At 47.6% G+C, this 22,093-nt stretch overlaps 2 protein-coding genes across 4 annotated transcripts in view; one reads left to right on the top strand and one right to left on the bottom strand.

Moving 5' to 3' along the window:
• Positions 1-1,846, top strand: part of LOC122379636 (adenosine deaminase-like) — an 89,771-nt gene extending 87,925 nt beyond the window's left edge. For both annotated transcript variants that reach the window (XM_043361980.1, XM_043361979.1), the window contains exons 9-10: positions 1,216-1,342; positions 1,642-1,846. In XM_043361980.1, the coding sequence (XP_043217915.1) occupies positions 1,216-1,342; positions 1,642-1,740 (226 nt within the window). In that variant the 3' untranslated portion in view covers positions 1,741-1,846. The remainder of the gene's footprint in view (positions 1-1,215; positions 1,343-1,641) is intronic.
• A 325-nt stretch (positions 1,847-2,171) lies between these two features.
• LOC122379635 (nuclear cap-binding protein subunit 1-like) lies at positions 2,172-16,106 on the bottom strand. Of its 2 annotated transcripts, none has more exons than XM_043361978.1 (15): positions 15,773-16,106; positions 12,895-12,949; positions 10,768-10,859; positions 10,305-10,490; positions 9,837-10,016; positions 9,040-9,447; positions 8,583-8,683; positions 7,920-8,021; positions 7,583-7,720; positions 7,051-7,213; positions 6,363-6,686; positions 5,871-6,049; positions 5,359-5,593; positions 4,800-4,913; positions 2,172-3,276 (listed from the first exon to the last, which is right to left on the bottom strand). In XM_043361978.1, the coding sequence occupies exons 2-15, from the start codon at positions 12,935-12,937 to the stop codon at positions 3,163-3,165; spliced, it is 2,379 nt and encodes a 792-aa protein (XP_043217913.1). In that variant the 5' UTR covers positions 12,938-12,949; positions 15,773-16,106; the 3' UTR covers positions 2,172-3,162. The 2 variants fall into 2 exon arrangements, with proteins under 2 accessions (XP_043217913.1, XP_043217912.1); XM_043361977.1 differs by having other exon boundaries at positions 15,823-15,843.
• Positions 16,107-22,093: the final 5,987 nt, after the last annotated feature.

Raw genomic sequence — 22,093 nt, 5'->3', positions numbered from 1 at the left:
CCCCCCCGTCTAACTCGGCTCCTGGGCCACGTAGCGACACGCGGTAAGCGGCAATCGAAAGAGCGTCAAAAATAAGGACGAAAACACTTCGGTCATTTTTTGGGTCAGGTCAAAGGTCAGGTCACCAGAGGTCACCAAAGGTAAAATGTTGACTATTTCAACATTTTGGAAACTGCCAACGGCTATCTCGGGAACCGATAGAGCTACAGCGCCGCGGAAAAGCGCATTCGATAGCCCTTTTACAGACCTTTCTGAGTAATGTTCTCAGATTTGACCTCAGGTCAACGGTTTAGCCTCCAGAGGGCAAAAACTCCAAAAATAGCCGTTTTTACGAAAAACGTTTTTTCGTCAATAACTTTTGACTCATAAGCGCCATGACATTACTTTTGCCAGCATCGTGCTCCTCTCGTCGAGACGCGTCGAATGAACTATTTGTTGACCTTGAAAGGTCATTTTGAAAATTTGACCTCAGGTCAAGGTCATGACCTGACCGAAAAGGGTCATGTTGCATATCAGTCGATCCGTATCGTCGAGCTGAACACATCTGACGTGTTTTCACCGCTCTAGCACGTCTCTATCAAAAGTTATAGCCAAAAAACTGCTGGCGACCGTTCATGACCTGAGATGACCTCAGGGGCACACAGAGGGGTCACAGGTGCATTTTTCCTATTCAGTGTGTCATGTTTACCTATGAACCGATATTTGAGAGCGTTTTGAACGATATTCGTCCAAAAGAGGCGCATTTCAATTTTCTCCCATTGACTTATAATGGAGAGGTCGCAAAATTGACCTGACCTTAGGTCACAGATATCAAAAATCCGAGATATACATTTTATACATACTGTTACTCATATCAATCGCTGAAAGTTTCAAAGTGATCGTTCAGTCGGTGTAGCTATAGCGAGCCTTTGAACTTTTTCTGAGGTAAGGTCACTTGACGTGACCTGGTGACCTGACCTTGAACGGCCTAGGTCTGAAATTTTCACAACATGTGCGGAAATGATGTAGGAACACGTGTACCAAAAACGGCGGCGCTGCGCGCCGCCGTTTTTGAGATATTCGCGAAAAACCTGAGGGGGGGGGGCGTAAAAACGCCCCCCCCCCCCAGCACGGCGCGGGTTAAACATTGTAGACAGAGATGAATTCACCTTGCGTCGATGTATGTATAACAAATGTCATAGCTTGGCGTAGTAACGCGTTCTTTCCTTACGGCAGATTTTATGAGGACGGCGCCAGTTTCTCGGTGAACCTGGACGACCCGACCGTGATCCAGGCGGACATGGACACAGAGTACAGTCTGCTCCGCCGAATGGGCTTCAACGAGGCCATGTTCGCTACCATGGTGAGTGGCCGTCAATTCGTCGACGCGATGGGGACAAATGAAAAATACCCATGACGGGAGTACGTTAGATTGCCATCGTGGGCATGGAGAGCATGCCAGCTGCAAACCTACGCGTGCAGCTGGGAAAACTGATAAGTTGATCTTATTGTGAACTTCTCGTAGACGCTTCTATGTATCTTTGTATTTGGAACGCGGGCACTACTCAAGGAATCGGTTCGCCACCCAACATTCGGCCGAATGGCATTCCCGAGTCCCGTCATCCTGCCTTGCATAGACTGAAATGCATGGTGCTTTTTCAGAATTTCAACGCAGCGAAAGCAAGTTTCCTGCCCGATAGCGAGAAAAAAGAACTGCTGAAGAAGCTTCGTGAGGCTTTCGGTGTGCCGGAAACTGACTAACGACCGAACACACACCGTTGATACATTCCTACCATATCGTGAACTGCATGCTACGTGTACCGTCACTGCTGATTAATGTGAAATACAATAGTTACTGAGCATACGTTCCACTGTTTCAGACGAGATCATTCAGTGCATATTTTGGTGTACAATGGGAGACATGAGAATCACACGGGTCCCAGAAATTTGTGGGTGATCATCTGCAAGCGATAGTGATGTAGCGATGCTTCCAGGATGTGTGGTCAAAAATATCCTCCCGCCCATGAAAATGTTAAAATTCAACAGACGATTAATGTTTTTCCGGCGCCCGGCCAACGGCGACCATCAAATTTGATAGGCGTGGTGGTGGAACTCTTGGCACCGACTCCACCCTGGGTTTGGCATCAAACGTCCGTCATCCCAGCTCCCTCAACTCCTCAAAAAGTCAATCATACGGCCTCCGCTGATATTTATTCATCGGAAGTCGGTCTCAGGTATGATGAATGTGTTGAAAGTTCAATGATGTGTTCGAACTACGGGCGCCGAAGTTGGCACCAACCCTCCCACCTTTCACAGCAGTATCCTCCCTCCAGCGCCGCCCCCACCAGACGCAGTTCTCACCACAAACGCTTACGCTCTCACACTCTCGCCTCACAACGCCACGTCACTGAAGACTCGCGCTCGGTCCTACGCCCCCCGGCTGGCCGTTCACGGGTCGGTGGCACCTGTTGGTGGGCGAACCCCATCCGCAGCCGCCGACAGCGACACAGGCGGGCCTGCCGGCGGCGCTAAACATAGCCGGCGCGCCTCCCCAGATTCCTGGCACCGCTGCGTGCAACGGCAGGCTCCGCCGCGGCCCCGGTGTGGTAAGACCTCGCTCCAATGGGGACCTCGCCTCCAAAGATCTCGCACACAGGGAGACTCCCACGCTTGACGAGAGTGTGCTCGTTGAATCGCGTCGCCGCATGGCGTCAGCCGAGTCGAGGTTAATATACTGTCCGGTGTGGTGCCGCGAGTGAGTGGCAACCTCACTCAAGGGAACGCATTTATATCGCACAAACGGCTGTCTCGCTTTCCCCTATCCCCGTCACAGCGTTCACCCTTGTATCATTGACCCTTGGCAACGCGTCACAGAGCTTTACAAACTCGCCGTGCCCGCACCTGGTCACAAATTTACGACGCTACGTGAAAGCCAAACAAAACAATTATGTGAGCCCAAACAAACGGATGAACTACGTCGGTGGTTGCCACGAGCCGTCAGCCACGGTCGCTTTTTCAGCGAACGACCCTGGGATGTAGCGCAGTCGGTAAACAAATATAACTGCAGCGTGCCGCAATAAAAAGGAACACTAAGAACAGCTGTCGGGTAACGCGAGGGGCGGTGAAACGGTCGCGTGCTCCGGGGGACCGGGGACAGCACCTGGTCCGGAGAGGCCGGGTCGCTCAGTCCCGCAGCGCCAGGAACTGGTGGAAGGCGTCCAGCACGTGCGGGTCCAGGTCCTGGGTGAACAGCAGCGTCTCCAGCGTTTGGCTGTACTTGTGCACCTGCTCGTTGTGCTGTGGGCAGGGGGAGAGAAACTCGTCAGGTAAAGCAGCATGTGTTAGGCTACAGAGAATGAAGAGGCTAGTTTCATCTAGGAATCGCCGCCTGAAAGGTTGTTGTTTATTAGGGCTTTAGACGTAAGGCGCCTGAAAGGCTTTCGCCTCGATGATACCGGTCAGGACATTCTGAGGCAGAGTCTCTGCTAGTCGTTCTACTTCTAAGTGCGGATAAAGTGCCTCCACTAATCAATGGCCATGACCAACCAATAGCAAATCGATTTCGCCGCAGTGTAGACGAGCAGAGTGCACGAGCAATCGACTGAAGTGCTTTGAAGTGTTTACAAAAGTTAGCCGATTAACCACCAGGATTAATGCAAACAAATTCAATAATAAATGGAAAGCAACAGACGTCGATATATCAAAACTTGTCTGAAACCGTTTGAACTCCTACCCCGTTCAGAATTTATGGATGAGTTGTTCAATGATCGATAAAAAGACGATTAACCAACCGGAAAAAAGTCAGCGACTGATCCAGGAGCAGCCATTAGCTAGGTTTTGCTATGCCACAAGCGACATGCAGCTAAGTGAAACTAAAAATTGGCACAGAAACTAGTCGAGACTCAGTCAACTTCATGCCAGGTCCGACCAAAGTTCTCGACATGGCATACGACGACGAGCCGAGTGCACACTACATAGTTCACACTGCATGGGTTCATGTAAGTACTCGACGCTGCGCCACATGTTGTCGGGCGGACGCTACGTTCAATTGAAATTGAGTGCCGATGATAATGCGTGAGCATCCTGTTCAATCGGCACGGCAGTACAAAGGTCAATTCGGTTGAGAGGCTGATGGAATTAATCCTACTACATGGCCATGGCCGATGGATTCCACGTGGCGGAGTGGCCGGAATGGTTCAGTGTCTGAGAGAACATACAAACGAAAGCACAAACAAAAAGGCGGACGATGGCCGCCGAGGAAGCATGAAATCAGGGTAATCAAACCCGAGATCTGTCTCATAAATTACGCCAATTCATGGTACAAATCAATAGCTTCTACGCCAGTTATTCGTTGGACGTATGAAAGGCATCAGTCATTACCAGATAATGGCTTCTCATGTTCCAGGAAGTGAACAACGGTATATTGTGCCATTGCTCGTTAGGTACCTTCATACGGACGGCTGGAGCAGGCGGTCAAACTAAAGGTCTGCTGTAAGCCGGCAGCTGCTATGATGAATATATGCCACGTCCTCACGATTTACATCGAGTCCAATTTAGTTTCATGCTGTGGTCCAAGTACCAGATCTACCACACAGTGATAACGTTACCCAGCAGACAATAGCCATAGCATCTACAAACAGAACGCGAGATCGCTGCTTATCTGTCACTGCCAAAGAATAATAATAGTGGCATTGTTCATAAGTCTGATATAAGCTCACACTTACTCTAAATTTTTGGACTAGATCGCCACTGGCCTCCACGGCACGCTATCCGAACAACGCAAAGTGCCGTACTCCGTAGACGCGATACGCTCCACTGACCTGCATGAAGATCTGCTGGAGCCGGCCGAAGGTCCACTTCCACCAGTGGGTGCGGAAGTCCTTGCCGTCGGTGTCGGAGCGCACCAGGTGCTCCGACAGGATCATGATGAACCGCTGAAGGACACAAAGGTTTGTTAGCTCATACGTAATTGCAGCTTGTGGATTACAGATCATGCAATTATTCGTCTACCAAATAATGTCATAGTTGCAAAAATGTGAGCAAGCCATTTTATCATACAAGTCATACAGTCAGCCGGGTAACCTGCTCCGATGTCAGAATATCGCCTCCTACCAATATATCAGCGATCGGACAGGACAAAAACAATAGAGAGGGAAAACAAACATTCCAACATTCCAACAGACACTCACTCCAGCACATCAAACCGGCACACTAGCCAGCGTCGCCCCAACCGTCTTTGAGTCTCTAGCGCGCCCTACTCGGCATACTAACCTACACACACCTCATCCGTCAGCCTCCTAGCGACAGCGCCCTACCCGGCATACTAGCCAGCGTCAGCCCCAGCCACTACCCCACAGCCCCCCTTCCCGGCACCCTCACCTGGAAGATGATGAGGAAAAGCGTCTTCTGGTCGGACTGGGCCTGCTCGAGGCGCTCCTCCATGCGTTCCACCTGCTCGTCACTGGGCCGGTCGCGCCGGTCGTCGTCGCTGTCCGAGTCGTCGCCAGAGTCGTGGTGCAGCCGCGCGCGCGCCTCGGCCGCCTCCACCGTCAGCTTGTGCACGTGCTGACTCATCTTGCGGATGGTCAGGTTCAGGATCTCCCACACGTAGGACCTGCGAGGAGACACGGCGCCGGTAACTAGAGGGTTTAGCAGAGACCAAAATCTATCGGAATCGGTGGATAGTGTCTTATAATACGGTGTCTTATTATGCTTTCTACGTCCTACTAAACCACTACCCGCTGAATATTTCTAGGAATTGCTTACATTTTAATATTCAAACAAAAGGAGCAATGCAACGAGGCCGAAAGTTTATCAAACACTCCACAACCACCTCGACCATTCCAGGAAGTTTCTTAGCTTCGACCTTACTATTTCAAAACCGTGCTCACTTGAGGAAATCGGCGTTCATCTCCCGCGAGAAGATCCAGTTGGCCACTGCTGAGCACTCGACTATCTGCGTCTTGAGCATCTTGTCGACGAGGACGCACATCATCTGCGGGTGGTCCCTCCACACGTTGTAGAGACTCCGCAGCACGCAGATCTGGGCCTCCTCAGTCTCCGCCAGCACCTGGGGAGGAAGGGCGTGGTGAGAGGCAGGGAGAGCTGCGGAACAGCTCGCCGAAAACAGAGACTAACTGACTGACTGACTGACTGACTGAGTAGTGAGTGATGACGATCAGCTCAAATGAGTGCAAAAGCTATTGTTTTGAATTGCGAATGATTGAATACACCTTCAAAATGAAATTTTGCCAACCGGTTCACCATAATAATGTACATATTGTGCCGTGCCGATTCTGATCAAAATCAAACTAATAAATCACTATTAAAGTTACTTTAGAATTTAGAGCATAAGCTTCTACCAAAAAGCCCCAAACACATACCTTAAACACATAATGGAACTTGGCTATGGCGGCGAACGCGTGTGAGAAGCTCTTGGAGCCGACGAACAGCAGAGTCTCCGTGAACACCTCGATCTTGAGCGGGTTGTGCGTGGGCTCGGCGTCGTCGTCGGCCGTCTTCAGCGGATTGTGGAGCTCCTTGAGGAGCCGGATGGCCTCCTCGGGCGAGCAGCGCTCCTTGATGGCCGACATGAGCTGGTGGGCGATCATGGTGCCGGGGAGGGAGCCGGCGCCCTCCTCTCGATACCGCAGCCGCGGCTTGGTCTCCACCGGCACCAGTGCGGCAAACTCCTGGCCGGCCATCTCCTGTGGGGGAGTGAGTGAGTGAGTGAGTGAAAGAGTGAGTGAGTGAGTGAGTGAGTGACAGGTCTGCGAGGGAGAAATAAAAGGGAGGGAAACAGCATAAAGATGACAACATCACATATCAAGTGCGTGATTTGGGCATGCGGATACGAAAGGTACCCAGAGGCCAGAATGCACAGTCACAAGGACTGCATAATGCATAAATTCACAAGAATCCATGCCAATGTATCGCTGCATGAGGCATAATGTTTAAAGTCACAAGCAATTACCATGACAGTCCACGTAGTTCACGCATGAGCAATGGCATTATTTCCGTCCCAGGGGGCGACTCGCGATCACACACGTCCCTCGCCACGCCCGCCCTCACCTGAATCCGCTGGTGGTAGCTGAGTCGGAGACACTTTTCGAACGTCTCGCGGACAAACTTTGGTTTGGGGTGCTCGGGGTCGAGCGCCAGACAGTCGGCCCAGTCGGACCACTGCCATCGGAAGTGGAAGTTGCTCAGGTGGTAGCTGAACCAGCCGACAAACCTGACAAACGAGAGAAACAGGGTTAGCAAGAAGTTGACACGAAACAAGTGTTAAAACGGCGAACGTTGCCAGATACGTGCCATACGATCGTCATTCTCATTGACCTATAAATACCATTCACACAAGACGGATATCCAAAGGCAATTATCAAAATCATGGCGGCGCCGTAACTGAACCCCGATATCGACATCCTTCGGTTCTACTGCCTGAATAACCATGAGAAGCTACTAGCTAGACATCACGGCACGTCACTGAGCACAACCCATCACTTGGGTGATCAGTGATCACCACTCGCTGACTACGAATTACTGTGCATCTCCACACGGTGGGTAATTTCCCTCCACTCACACCCCGTCGTCCTTCACCCACCTCTGGAAGGCGGAGACGTTCATGGTGTCGATCCTGTCGAACATGATCTCTGTGGCCTGCGCCAACACCTGCGGGATGGTGCTCGGCTGCAGCTTACACAGCTCGATCAGGATACAGCCGTAGTTGATCTCCAAATACCTGGCGGGAGAGTGTGGAAATTCAGCGGATGGGAGGTAGGGGTGAATAGTAATACACGGTCACAACAGGCTCAGCTATGGGTGTGTATAAAAACTAAATCAGTGGGCAGAAGATAAACAGCGTAAAAAACGTGAAATTAACTACGGCCTTTAGTTTGAAACCCAGCCTAACCCAACAGACTATCGGCAGATTAACCCACCTGGGTGCCGGCATCTGGAAGAGCTCAGAAAAGATCACCTCGACAATCATGTAGTCCAGCGGGATCTTGGTCTTGTGCGGGAAGTTGAGAAGCTGCGCAGAGCTGGAAGTCGACACGAGTAGATGGTTAGAAACATCATCCAGTACCCGATCGCTGAGCGACTGTAGTGTTAGACCGGTGACACTCATTCAACGGACAGTGAAACACACTTGGACTTGATTATGGCTGGGTTACAGTGCTGGAATCTTCTCAGACTTGCCCTAGTACTTAGCCCTGTTCTTAGCATCCGAATACTTTTCGTGGTTTATCCGTTTCGAAGATATTTGTACTAAAACGACAATCATACATACTGCACTGGGACGTAGCCTGTCATCTTGACGTCATTTCCCCGACACTACTCAATGGAACTGGCGCGTCAAGCCCGGGCCAGCCGAACAGCGGGACAGACCAAACAGTCCGTGTTTGCCGTCAACAAACACGTCCGCCGCATTATTGGCAACCGTCGGCAGTCGGGTCTCTGCAAGCCGCCATTCCATTCTGCGTCCGACAATAACGTATCGAGAAAACAGCACGTCACCAACTGTGAGCTAGAATATGAAGTGTTCTTATCCCACCCTTACAGCGCTTCTCTTTCACATATATCTGGTCGGCGCGGCGACTCACCACTCCTTGCGGTCGTTGTGGTGCACCTCCAGAATATGGTGTAGGTGCTCCTCGATCAAATACCGCTCGATACTGTGAGAGCCGGGCAGAATCGGGCCGTTCTGAAACAGTAGACGAGCCGCAAGTGAACAACACGATTCGGAAGACGTTACATAGGCCGGTAGTCCAAGCCTACACTAGGATTCTGCCACAAACTAGACTAGGTTAGATTTAGGTTGAACTTCAGCGTAAACATTGAAAATCTAGACACTCGCATCGGAACAGAAGATTTGCATCCAAACACCCGCCTTGACAGGCCTTTGAACACCCGTCACCATTTTCACATTCAAACATTTAATGTTCATATTCGTCACAGTTACGCATAAGGTCAGGCTATTACCACACCGCACTAGACAGTTACATATTCGACACATTCAATGACCACCCCAAACCACCGGCCCGACCCGCCTAGTCTCACCTCGGGGCAGTCTGTGTAGTCGAACATGCGGAACACGACGCGCGGCTGTGGGTATACGTTGGACGCGTGGTGCGGCGGCGCCTTGATCTCCGGCAGCTTGTGCTGCAGTGCCTCCGAGAGGATCGAGTCGAACGCCAGGTACGGTCGCAGGATGTGCTTCTCCTGCCAATTGTCGGCGCGCAGTTTGGAGATCTGCGCCCACAGACAGTCGAGGTGCTCCTCCTGCGGGTGCGGGTCGTCGCCGGACCAGACGCGCAGCGCCGGCACGTGCTTCTTGCTGCGCCGGTCCAGGTAGGAGGAGACGGTGGCCAGCAGCCGGTCCAGCTCCGTCTCGCGCTTCTCGAACAGCTCGCGGCCCACCCACGGCAGGCAGGTGAGCACAGCGTACACCAGCCAGTCGGTACGCACCTAATGGAACGGAGTGGGGACGGGTCAGTCAATGATGGAGGGGCAACCGGCCAATGACAGAACGGCAAGCTTTAACGACGGGACGAGTGTAATAGGGACCACAGACGACCAGCAACGAAATCGCCCCCCCCCCCACACAAAAAAAAACAAGGAAACGAGCTCATACAAATTATTCTAAAATTTATTGGCAGTGAGTAATACCAGCCAATGTCTTCTGTACTTCGAAATCAACTTACCTAAGCTACGGTCGCAAATGCAGACTTCATACCCCTATCACCCACCGAACCTGTTACATTTCAGCCATCAGCAGCAACACCCCGAGACGGACTAGGGAGAGGAGCGGCGGCCGCCGTATCAGTCTTGTGGGGAGCGGCGGGGGCCCGTCTCACCTGTGGCACGCCCTGCTCCAGGGCCGCGTCCAGGAAGTTGTCGTAGACCGCCATCAGTGACGAGGCCGAGACCACGTGGCAGTTGACCAGGTCAGAGAGGAAGCGTAGGCAGTTGCGCGCCTTGTCCCACTCGCAGATCTTCAGACTGTCCTTCAGACAGCGCACCAGCGACTCGGCAAACTGCCACACCGGGGAGGGGAGGGGTCAGTCGAACCGCACGAGGGAGGGGGGGGGGGGGGGGCGTTCTGAAATCGGAAATATCGGAGGGTGGAGCAATTGTGCGCAAACCATACCGACATTGAATTTAAGAACAAGTAAGTACTGTTATAGTAAATGGAATTTTAACGAGCTTCCAGTCGAAAGAACGACGAACGTAATGGTTTGGAGGTAAAACATGTAGAAACGCCATGGATGAACATAATGCAACTAATGTGGCACAAAGGATAATAAACTGACATATTGACGTACCTCGCCACCGAAGTTGTAGTTTTTGGCGTTCAGAAGACCGACTAGAGTCGAGTAGACAGACGATCGCTCCGGCATCTTGGACGCACAGTCCACCAAAATTCTTTGGATTTTATCTTTGGCCTTGACCAGATCATTTTCCAGCACAGACGAGAGACCTTCGAGATTTGACTCCAGAGATGCTGTACTCTGAAAAATTAACACGTGCACAAATTCAAAATAATTTCACTTGGCCAAGCCAAGGCTGAATGCACTTATCTCAAGTGAATGAAAAAAGAGAAACAACTACAACACACAAATGAATAATTACCCAGAAGACAAAAATACATTGTCAGTTTCAGGTATGCAATGCTCTAAAAAATGATTGCTGATAAGACTTCAGTTCACACGTTTCACACACCGCCAAAATTGAGAATATCAGAAAAAGTAATTCCATGTTATGAATGTTTGTCGCACTACCACATACCCTCTCGCCAACACGGATAATGAGAGACTCGAGACGGTCTTCAATCTCGACGGCATCTCCCGACAGCCGGCGGCGCTTGGCCGATCTGTCGTCTGAAACAAACACGTATAGGCATTGAAATAAAGTAGCCCCTACACAAACTGCATGCATGGGCGAGCCCACAGACACACTGAGTATATTTTCAGCACATTCATCACATTGATCTTAATCCAGCAGTTGCTGGGGTATTTCGCTACCCACTGTTTGCTGAGGGGAGGGCGTTTAACGCCCCAGCCGATGACTCGAGAACCAATAGGCGTAGCGAAATGCACGAGGAGGCAAACGAAAGAACGCGACGAGCCGCTTCAGATGAGTATTTGAAAGTTGAATTTCGAGGTTAAAGGTCGGGTCAAAGTTGGGTCAAACACTTTCAATTGGGGGTTCAGTAGCATGGACTTTAGAACCTCGTACTGTCGCGTCTTTTGTCATAAACTCTGTCAAGACTATGCACCATCCGTGATGTAAATGCTACAATAGGTACCGTAAAATGGGGTGTTAAGGGACAGTGGGGTGTTAAGGGACAGTTGCATGGGAAAAACTTTGAGTCATATTAACTTCCTAATTTGAGAAGGTTCAATAAAAACTTCAGTGTGGTAGTTGACACTGTTTTGCTCTTAACCATAGGACAAAATGCAATGTTTTTTCATGCAAGTGATTTGGTTCAAAAATGGATTTGAAAATCATGCTACATTTTCACAAAATTGAAACATCTCCAAAACTCTGTGTGTACCTCATAAACTAGTGGGTGTACAGGGAAAATGAATGCATAGGTGTATTGTCACATGTATTGCACATGTTTCCTGAAAAACTTGTGCAAATCCACCCATTCATTCATCATCCTCTTTCTCTTTTCCGGATACATGCATATTTTGAGGTGGATGTGGGGTGCTAAGGGACAGGGAAGAAAAATAAAAAATAAAATCTAAATAAAATTTAATCAAGTTTTCTTTCAGTAGGCATGGAAAACACCAAATTCCACAAAAAATGCTGGCAAGTTCATGCTTTTATCTCTAACACATCTAAAGTTATGTCACAAAACATCTCAACACTCTCTTTTACAATGATGGGTCAATGGAGACTGATGTAGGGAAATGTGATGTCATCATAAATAGGCCAAAACAAAGAGGGCAACATAATGACAAGTGACTAGCTTCAACATGGGTTTTTATTGATGACAGAAGATTACTTTTTGGTTCTGTTTACCTTATAATTAGCACATTTTCCACAAGCGTAAACAGCATTACACGTAATTGGCTAAAAAGGTCATTAGTGGTGAATGAACCTGACTTGTTTTGTGACAGAATATGCAAAACATTTCAATAAATAAATTGTGTGCCCTTCCACACCCCAATTGTGGGCATTTGATGATCATTTCTTGGAATAACATAAGTGTCCCTTAACACCCCACATTGGGGTGCTAAGGGACAGTGATGAAAAATAATAAAAAATAATATGCAGGCAGAAATCTTCAAAACCTTAATGTGGCAGGCATGTTAAGCACCAAATTCCACATAAAATGCTGACAATTTGATGCTTCTATCTCCAACCCTTCTTGAGTTATATAACAAAACACCTCAAAACTGTCCCTTAACACCCCGTTTTACGGTAGTGACAGATCCATGTAGGGGTCAGTCAATCCTAGGTTACTTAGGGTAAAAGTCAGGTCGGTCAGGTAAGCACATATCCAATAAAATCAAAACTGCTATTCGCAGCAATTGCCTAAATTCACATCAAGATTTTGGAAAATGTAGAATGATAATCAACAATTGAAGAAAGCCATTTGACTGTTCATGGTATTGCCAGTCTAGTGTTTATGGGACCAATGTCTGTATGTGTTCTCTGTGATTTTATGATTTTTTTTTTGCATATGCCATTTTGGTCGAAAACTTAAAAATCAGGACCACTAAAACCTCTATGTCTCAAATGTTTTATGACTGATTTTTCATTTTATCGCAATAAACTTCATTCAACTCCCTACAGATACCCAAAATTTGGCATGTCTGTGGTGCACCATTTTTAGCTACAGCCAGGCAAAAAAGTGGGGGGGGGGGGGTGCACCCCCAGCAACTTATGGGCTAAGAAACTTACCATCATAGTCATCATCATACTTCCTCCTCACTGATTTACTCATTTTGTAATAAATCTGAAAAATAAGATAAGCCCAACTGTCAAATAATATCAACATCAAAATTGGGCAATGAGCATTCAAACACTGGTCAGTGGTCACAGGACATTTTCTGCACAATTTTCAAAACAGCCAAAGCAGGCCAGGCAGGTCAGACAACCTAAGAACTGTAAAATAGCACCTTTAACCGTGATTTAGCTTATCACATAGGTAGACTTTCAAATATGGGTAAAAGTATACATTGAGTCCGAGTGACTGTTAAAGGATAAAGTTTTCATATTCTTACATTATTTGACATCCTGAATCCATAAATGATGCTTATATGTCTTGGAAATAAAAGAAAAAACATAATCAAACCTGACCTAACCTTACCTATTTACCTACAACCTACAAACCTACAACCTAACAACCTAAAACCTACCAACCTAAAACCTAAAACCTACAAACCTACAACCTAACCTAACCTAAAACCTAGATTTTTTGCTGTTACATATTTGTATCAACAGCGTCACAATTGTCCACTCGGACCTAATATATACTAATACCCAAATATGTAGTAGGTAAGAGTTCTGGGCTGTGTTCTGTGTGCCTGCAGCCTGGGTACCTATGTTTGTTGCCCTCACTTGTTTATTGCCATTTGGCTTTGAAATGTTGTTTGTGGCATGAGAATACCAATGTCATAGTAAAGGCTGAAACACTCCTCAATCAGGAAATCGCATGCAAGAGCCTAATCAGCTACATTATACCTACCTATAGTTCGTTTTTTTTTAAAAGGACGCTGGCTCCAAGTATGTTTTTCGAACAAGCACGTGTTTTAGCGAGCAAAACGAGCAAAAACTGAACCTGAGAAAATCGAACGTCGACTAATTTTAACATGTGATTTCTTCCCGATAATTTCCATATGTGCGTTTTGGAACCAGATATGAGAACAGTGGTGACATCATGCTGTCGAACATGTATTGCAATGTAACGTATAACTATCATGGACGAAACCGCTTACTCGATCATAAGCTCGGCAACAGTGAAAAACTAAGTTTCACCCAAATTCGTTGACACTTGTCCCATTGCACGGACATTTGGGTGCCTGCTGCCACCAGTGACGTCATAATAATATGTTCATTTTTAAGAAACAATTTCCAGCTACTTATCATACACAATTTGAAATCGATTGTTTTTTTCGGTAAGAAATTCTTGGCCAGACACTGAAGTTGCCAAAACTCACGTGAGAGCTTCGATATTGAACTTTGAGCCAGCGTCCTTTTGAAAAAAAACGAACTATAGTTCTACCCGCATCAATCACATGTAGGAGGTGCATGCAATTGATGCATGCATGCTTCCATGCATCTGAATAGGCTCTCGCATGTGAATTCCTGACAGTGGAAATAGTCTGCTTCAGGCTTAAGACCGGAGGCGGAGCACACCTCTCATGCCACGGAACAAAGGGCATTTTGAAGCCAGACTGAGACAGCAAAAAAAACTGTTGTTGTATGGGTGTCAGTGATATACAATTGAAATATGACATTTACTTTAAGGTTTAAGACTTTTTTTGCTGGTGTTTACATCCAAACTTTCATGCATGACTGGCAGATGCTCTCACTGCTGGGTGCTGGCCCATATTCATACACAAGCATCTGAAAAATTAGATACTCTACAGTAACACTATGATTTGTTTATCATTTTTTAACTGTGCCCCTTCTTGTAACTATGTTCTGCCTTAAAAGTGTCTGCCGTCCAGGCATGTTTTGTACTGTATCAGTATGTACAAATCATAATCATCAGCATTGTAGTGTATGGGATGTTCTGATGTCATATAATTAAAAATCAAGCTCTTAATCACTGGGGTGGGGTGATGTCTTTCAGTTTCATGCCTTTAATTTATCTTTTTGTATCATTTTATTCAGAGCTGGGCAAGTGCGTTCCTTTAGTGCGTTCCTGCGTTCTTCCGTACGTACGCACCGCCCTTTTTAGGAACGCAAGAACGCAGGAACGCAAAGTTTTTCAAAGGAACGCAAGTAAGAGGAACGCACCACCCGAAATTTTAAAGCGTTCCCGCGTTCTTGCGGAACCACCCGAAAAATTATATTGCTGCCAATGAACTCTGTGTCAAATGTTTGAATCTCGAGTACGTGTGTTTGCCGGGAGGCGCCACTTGTCGGTCGAATCGAGTAAGGCTTGCTTAGATTTAGTGGTGATGTTTACTATTCGATTCGGTTTCAGGCATTAAATGTGTAAAGATTTTTAGTGGTGATGTTTACTATTCGATTCAGTTTCAAGCATTAAATGTGTAAAGTAAATATGATAACTTTTACTATGATTCATCTTTTAACTTAACTATTGTTTTTAAGCAGGTCGTATTTTTGTTGAAAACCCTACGGATGATATTGGTAAAACGTATTTCAGATATTCGATTCGGAAAAGAGATGTCGAGTTGCTTTTCGGCCCCACGTCGCCATTCTGGGTATTCTGTGATCGATTCGCCCCGTGTTTGGTTGGGCCCGCGCCGCGTGGTTCGGCGGTATTTTTGAGGGAGGAACGCAGGAACGCAGGAACGCTAACGCACCGAACGAAAAAAAATTGAGGAACGCTATTCCAGGAACGCACTAACCGCGGCCGGAGGAACGCAGGAACGCTAACGCACTACCGAAAATCGAGGAACGCGCCCAGCTCTGATTTTATTTGATTTGAAAGTTCAAGATGTGACAAGACTAGCTGAAGATAAAAAAAAAATATCCTCAAAATTAACCATCCCAAATTGACATTTAAATGCTCCACTGAAAGGAAAGGAAGCCAAGTAGCCAGGAATGAAAAAAAATTAACCAAATAGCACCCAAATATACTTACATAAGGCCAGGTAACAGCAAAAATAATCCAGAAATGCTCAAACAAAATACACAATTCTACCGGCTGCGGCAATGGCGGCAATTACCACGCAGCGAAACTTATCAAGGTTGAAAGATCACTTGGTCCGAATAGCGAATAGCCAATTATTTTGACGTCTTTAGCTCAATAAAATAAAGCTAAAGACTCAAAAAGTCCGACCGATTTGGACCACTTAGGGTGGACCAATAAAATTTTTTTTTTTATAAAAAACGGCACCGTTTCAGACAACGGCGCGTCTAATGGTGAAGGTTTCATCGAAATCGGTTCAGTAGTTTCGGAGCATGGGCTCGTCTGCAACAGATTTTAGGGGGTTTGGACCGATTTGGACCACTTAGGGTGGACCAATCAAAAAATTATCAAAAACAGCACCGTTTCAGACCACGGCGCGTCTAATGGTGAAGGTTTCATCGAAATCGGTTCAGTAGTTTCGGAGCATGGACTCGTCTGCAAGAGATTTTAGCGGTTTTGGACCGATTTGGACCACTTAGGGTGGGCCAATCAAAAAATTATCCATAACGGCACCGTTTCAGACCACGGCGCGTCTAATGGTGAAGGTTTCATCGAAATCGGTCCAGTAGTTTCGGAGCATGGGTTCGTCTGCAACAGATTTTAGGGGTTTTGGACCGATTTGGACCACTTAGGTTGGACCAATCAAGAAATTATCAAAAACGGCATCGTTTCAGACCACGGCGCGTCTAATGGTGAAGGTTTCATCGAAATCGGTCCAGTAGTTTCGGAGCATGGGCTCGTCTGCTTTTAAGGGGGTGTATGGTTCTGGACCATTTTGGTCCGATTGGTCCAGTCAGAGTGAACCAATCGCCAAAAAACGAAAAACGGCACCTATATAAGTTCCGTGCTATTGAATGGTGAAAGAATTATCAAAATCGGTCCAGTAGTTACTGAGCATGGGCTCGTCTACTAATCTCGTCTGCTTTTTAGACAAGCTCCCCACCTTAAAGGGACCCTCCCACCTTCAAAAAAGTTAATGAATTGGCATGAATGTGATGTCCCTTGGTTCAGAAAGAGCGAAAACGAATATCTACCAAATTTCACCGAAAAATATTCACTGGTTTTCAAGATATTAGGCTTTTACTTTTGTTTACTTTTTGGGATCTCCCTGTTACTAGCGACTTTATTTGGAAGCAATAATTTGGCAGCCTTAAAGTGCGGCAGACGTTGCGCGCAAAGCAGCGTATACCACCACGTGTTAACGATGGTTTTAGTCTAAGATTTGAAAATCGTTAGATCTCCGCTGACGTCACAAATTCTAAGGGGGCATACCAATGCATTAGCCCCTTAGAATCCGAAAACTGCAAGTTTGAAATTCCATATCTTCGAATTAAAGCATTTCTCGATGTTGTGAGTGCCCAAACCGGTATTTGCAGGCCATGGCCACCAATTTGGCTATCTCAACTCAAAACTAATGTTAAGGTGGGAGGGTCCCTTTAAGGATATCGGCCTATTGCGGCTAAAGTTGACCAGCTGTCATGTTTGATGATATCTCAAATTGTACCTCAGTTATTTTGGCATCAAATAACAACTCCCAATTTGTATCACACCCAGAAAAATTAACAAGAGAAAAGCTTTCCGGCACATCTGCAAAGGGCGCATTTACGGACTCCCCCATCAAAAAGCGCCCATGCCTCTCATGTAGGCCTAAAAGCGCCCTATTAAAAACAACGGTTTGTCACCTAACTAAGTAGCCTATTTGAACGTGTCAGCCCATTAACCATTTATGCTGTGAAGGTTAAGGTAATGGTAAGGTGAGCGCTCTAACAGGGCCTATTTTAACATGTTAACTGGGGGGCAAATGCCCCCGCACTCAACAGAATTGCCCCCCAGTCGTCGAGATGTGCCCACTATAAAAATGGGCATAAAGGAACACGGTGACAAACATACAACTGTGACTTGTTTTGCAATGGATGTCAAATGAGTCAGTCTGCAAGTAATGACCAGTGGTGGATCCAATGGTGGGTCATATGGGTTATGACCCCCGCCCCCTTTGGCCCGGGGACACCACAGGCCTCCCTGGGGCACCACCGGCCTATCAGGGGCACCACAGACCTGTTGGGAGCACCATCGACCTAGGAAGAGCACCATAGGTCTGCCAGGGGCACCACAGACCTGCCAGAGGCCCCACCGGCCTCGCAGGGGCGCCACCTTGGGCCTGTCAGGGATACCACCACAGGCCCGCCAGGGGCACCACAGGCCTGCCAGAGGCACCACAGGCCTAGCAAGGGCACCACGGACCTGTCAGCGACACCACGGGCCTGTCGGGGGCACCTCAAGCTTGTCAGGGCCAAGGGACACCACAGGCCTGTCAGGGGAACCAGAGGCCTAGCAGGGACACCACATGTCTGGCAGGGGCACCACCGGCCTCGCAGGGACATCTTGGGCCTGTAAGTGGCACCACGTGCCTGTCGGGGACACTCCAGGCTTGTCAGGAGAACCACAGTCCTCTCAGGGCCCAGGGGCACCAGCGGCCTAGCAGAGGCACCACCGGCCTAGCAGGGACACCAACGGCCTCGCAAGGGCATCATGGGCCTGTCAGGGGCACCACGGGCCTGTCGTTGGAACTTCAGGCTTGTCAGGGGCACCCACAGTTCTTTCAGATGCACCGACGGCCTAGCACCATGGCACCATGTTTGGCCGGGATTGCGATTCGGCGCATGTCGCCTCGCATTAGCCGCTCGTTTGCAGTCTTTTCGTGGTTTCAAACGTTCAAACATGGGATATGATGTTGCTCCCATGCATAAGGGTGGGTGTCAAGGTCACCGGAAGGTCAGGTCAGGTCATTTACCTTTGATGACCTCGGTTCACATTTTCGAGTTCTATAAGATTCTAGGCTAGTTTTTTTGAGCTAAATTCGAATTTAGCAACCATTTGACCGTTTGCGAAGTAGTTTTGGTGCCTTCGTAACATGTTACGAGGCTGTCAGAGGCGGTTGCCACCTACTACGAACACCCGGCAAAACCCCTACTGGTTGACCTGACCTGACCTGACCCGACCTGGCCTAAATGTATGAAGACATCATCTATAATCATAACTAACATGATATTCGTGATCATCACCCCGAAAAAACATAGCAGCCACCCTTTACGATGCTCTAACAGGTCTCGATTTTCCCGACTTTTGGGTCATTGACCTGACCTGGAAGGTCAAGTGATGACGACCTAGGACCTTAACACTCGCCGGCACAGGCCATTTTGCGTCCTTCGACGGCACAAGGGGGGTTGGTACGACCCCCTCGCGTTTGGCCCCTGATCGAGCTAGAGCTTCGCGGAAAAAACGAGCGTGCTGCCCGTCACGAGAGGAAGCCGATGATATCCAATTTTAATGTCCTAGGTCATCGGGTGACCTTCCAGGTCAGGTCAATGACCCGAAAATCGGGAAAATCGGGACCTGTTAGAACGTCGTAAAGTGTGGCTGCTATGGGGTTTTTCGGGGTGCTGATCCGAATGATATCATGTGAGTTTTGATCACAGATGATGTCTTCATGCATTTAGTCCAGGTCGGGTCAGGTCAGGTCAGGTCAACCAGTAGGGGTCCTGCCGGGTATTCCTAGTAGGTGTCAACCGCCTCTTACAGCTTCGTAACATGCTACAAAGGCACTAAAACTACAGGCTTCGTAAATGTTCATCGGGTTGCTAAATTCGAATTCAGCTCCAAAAACTGGCCTATAGAAACATGTAAAACTCGAAAAAGTGAACCGAGGTCATCAAAGGTCACTGACCTGACCTGACCTTCAGGTGACCTTGACATCCACCCTAATGCATGGGAGCAACATCAAATCACATGTTTGAACGTTTGAAAGCACGAAAAGCTTGCAAAAGCGCGGCTAATGCGAGTCGACATACGCCGAATCGTGATTCCGGCCAAACATGGTCTCGGAAAGTAGGTCACAGCCCACAGGTCAAAGGTCATTTGGGTCAGGGTCATGAAATTTTCAGGGTAGGTGTAAAATTGATAAATGCGAGGGTACTGAAAGTTTCGTTGCAATCGGCAGCTTTTTACGCGAGTTATTCGCGAAAAAACCTTAGGGGGGTTGCATCAACCCCCCCCCCTGTGTCGGCGAGGGTCGGCGAGGGTTAAAATTGGGTATCATCGGCTTCCTTTCATCACGGGCAACACGGTCGTTTTTTCCACGAAGCTCTAGCTCGAGCAGGGTCGAAACGGCAAGGGGAAGGTCCAACGGACCCCCCCCCCCCCCCCATATACGTTCGCAGCTGGAAAATACCAATACGGGCGAGGGTTGATGGATTATTAGAGACAATTTTCCAGGTTGCCCCCCCAGTCAAATTCCCTTAAAATAGGCTCTGCGCTCTAATAATCAAAGTGTTCAATGAAATGTGTCCCAACCACCAGATGCTGTTTCTCTGGGTTGAAGAATAGGGCGCAAATAGGGTGGGCGCAATTACGAATGGAACACATTTTTCATGAGCTTCAAATATGGCGACGACAGCGAAGCCACGGTGGTGATAAACTTTCAAAAGTCAAAACTACCATTAAACGAGCAAGTAACAATGATTATTAGTTGAATCACTATCTCTAAGATAAACCATGACACTAGCAAAGGTCGAAATAGACTGTTTCGCGTAAGAAAATAGAGGAAATCACAAAAAATGGTCTGCGAGAAAGCTGAGACACCTCACCTGCCCCCGTGGACCGGAATAAGAGCGAGTTATTGGTGGTGAAGTAAATGCACACATTCGAGTATTCGTTCGAATCGAATTTTGGGCAGGAGGAAGGTGTGGCGCAATATGACCTCTCTCCCCTACCTATCTATACCTAAGTCAATGGGAGAAAATTGAAAAGTGTCTGTTTTGCACGAACGCTATTCTAGACACTCTCAAACATCGAGATGTAGGTCAAAAATTGACACACTGAACCGGAAATGGCAACTGTGCCCCTTGTTATGTCCCCGAGGTCATCTCAGGTCACGAACAGAATCTAACAGTTTTTCGCTAATAACTTCTGATAGAGGCGTGCTAGAGCGCTGAAAACACCTTAGATGTGTTCGGCTCGACGTTGCGGATCGACTGATATGCAACATTACCTTTCGCGGTCAGGTCATGACCTTGACCTGAGGTCAAATTTTCAAGTTGACCTTTCAAGGTCAAATTATAGTTCATTCGACGCGTCTCGACGAGAGGAACACGATGCTAGCAAAAGTAATTTCATGGCTCTTTGGAGTCAAAAGTTATTGCCGAAGAAACGTTTTTCGTAAAAACGGCTTTTTTGGAGTTTTTGCCCTCTGGAGGACGGAGGCTAAACCGTTGACCTGAGGTCAAATCTGAGAACAATAGTCAGAAAGCTCTGTAAAAGGGCCATCGAATGCGCTTTTCCGCGGCGCTGTAGCTCTATCGGTTCCCGAGATAGCCGTCGGCAGTTTTCTGGTGACCCGACCATTGACTTGACCCAAAAAATGACTGAAGTGGTTTCGTCCTTATTTTAGACTTTCTTTCAATGCGTGTCGCTACGTGGCCCAGGAGCCGAGTTAGAAGGGGGGTGTTCAGACACCCCCCCCGGGCCGGCGCGGAATCTCAGAGCACAGGCCCGGCGCGGGTTAACATTAGTCTTATCAGGGCGTTGCATGAAAAGAATGGGACCAAAAGTCGGCAGTGTCCCCCCCTTAATTGAAGGTGTTCCGCCGCTACTGAATTGTGGTTACCTGGGGCATTCCACGATAGATCGTACCACTTTTTTCCAATTTGACACCCTCATCTCTCGGATTTTAACAATAATTGGTCTAAGGGGTAATCAGGGGCTCTGAATCCTCCTGTAACAATTTCAGGCTTATCAGATGAGTGGTTTTTGAGTTATAATGTATAACATGTTTCGGATCTTGCGTTGCAGCCCCAAATTTGGCGGGCTGTTAAGACGGATAATCCAAATGCCAAATGCTATACGGCATTCAACTTGCATTGAAACAAAGAATAATATACATTTTTAAAATTTTGAAATATATACTATTTTTGATATATAACACCTCGAGTTTCTTTTCATTTGCATTTGTATGCCTTTGGGACCAATTTTTTTTGAATTTTTATTTACTTAAAAACATTTTTGGATCATTTTTAAGTAGTATGCAAAAATTTAGGAAGGTGTTCTTTCTATAAATGTGCTTATTTTGCGTCACCGTAATGGTCTCGAATTGTGATTTCGGAAGAGAGCCTACAAATGGTGTGGTAAAGCTGCCTAGTGACATCACTGGTTACTGAAAGTTCAATTGAAGTCATTTTTGCCTCACTTTTGCATTGTTGACCTTGCGTGACGTCATTC

This window comes from Amphibalanus amphitrite, unplaced genomic scaffold (genome assembly GCF_019059575.1).
Source record: "Amphibalanus amphitrite isolate SeventyFive unplaced genomic scaffold, NRLGWU_Aamphi_draft 000081F_arrow, whole genome shotgun sequence".
NCBI classification, from domain to species: Eukaryota; Metazoa; Arthropoda; class Thecostraca; order Balanomorpha; family Balanidae; genus Amphibalanus; species Amphibalanus amphitrite.
The sequence above is the reverse complement of the archived record's forward strand: the minus strand, read 5'-3'. Positions and strand labels throughout refer to the sequence as shown.

Excerpts from the sequence above, each read along its gene's own strand:
- LOC122379635 (XM_043361978.1), bottom strand. The coding sequence starts at position 12,937 with ATGAGTAAATCAGTGAGGAGGAAGTATGATGATGACTATGATG. Across the intron at positions 9,448-9,836 it reads TGGAGCAGGGCGTGCCACAG|GTGCGTACCGACTGGCTGGT; the intron begins GTGAGACGGGCC and ends CCGTTCCATTAG. Across the intron at positions 8,684-9,039 it reads ACTACACAGACTGCCCCGAG|AACGGCCCGATTCTGCCCGG; the intron begins GTGAGACTAGGC and ends CTACTGTTTCAG.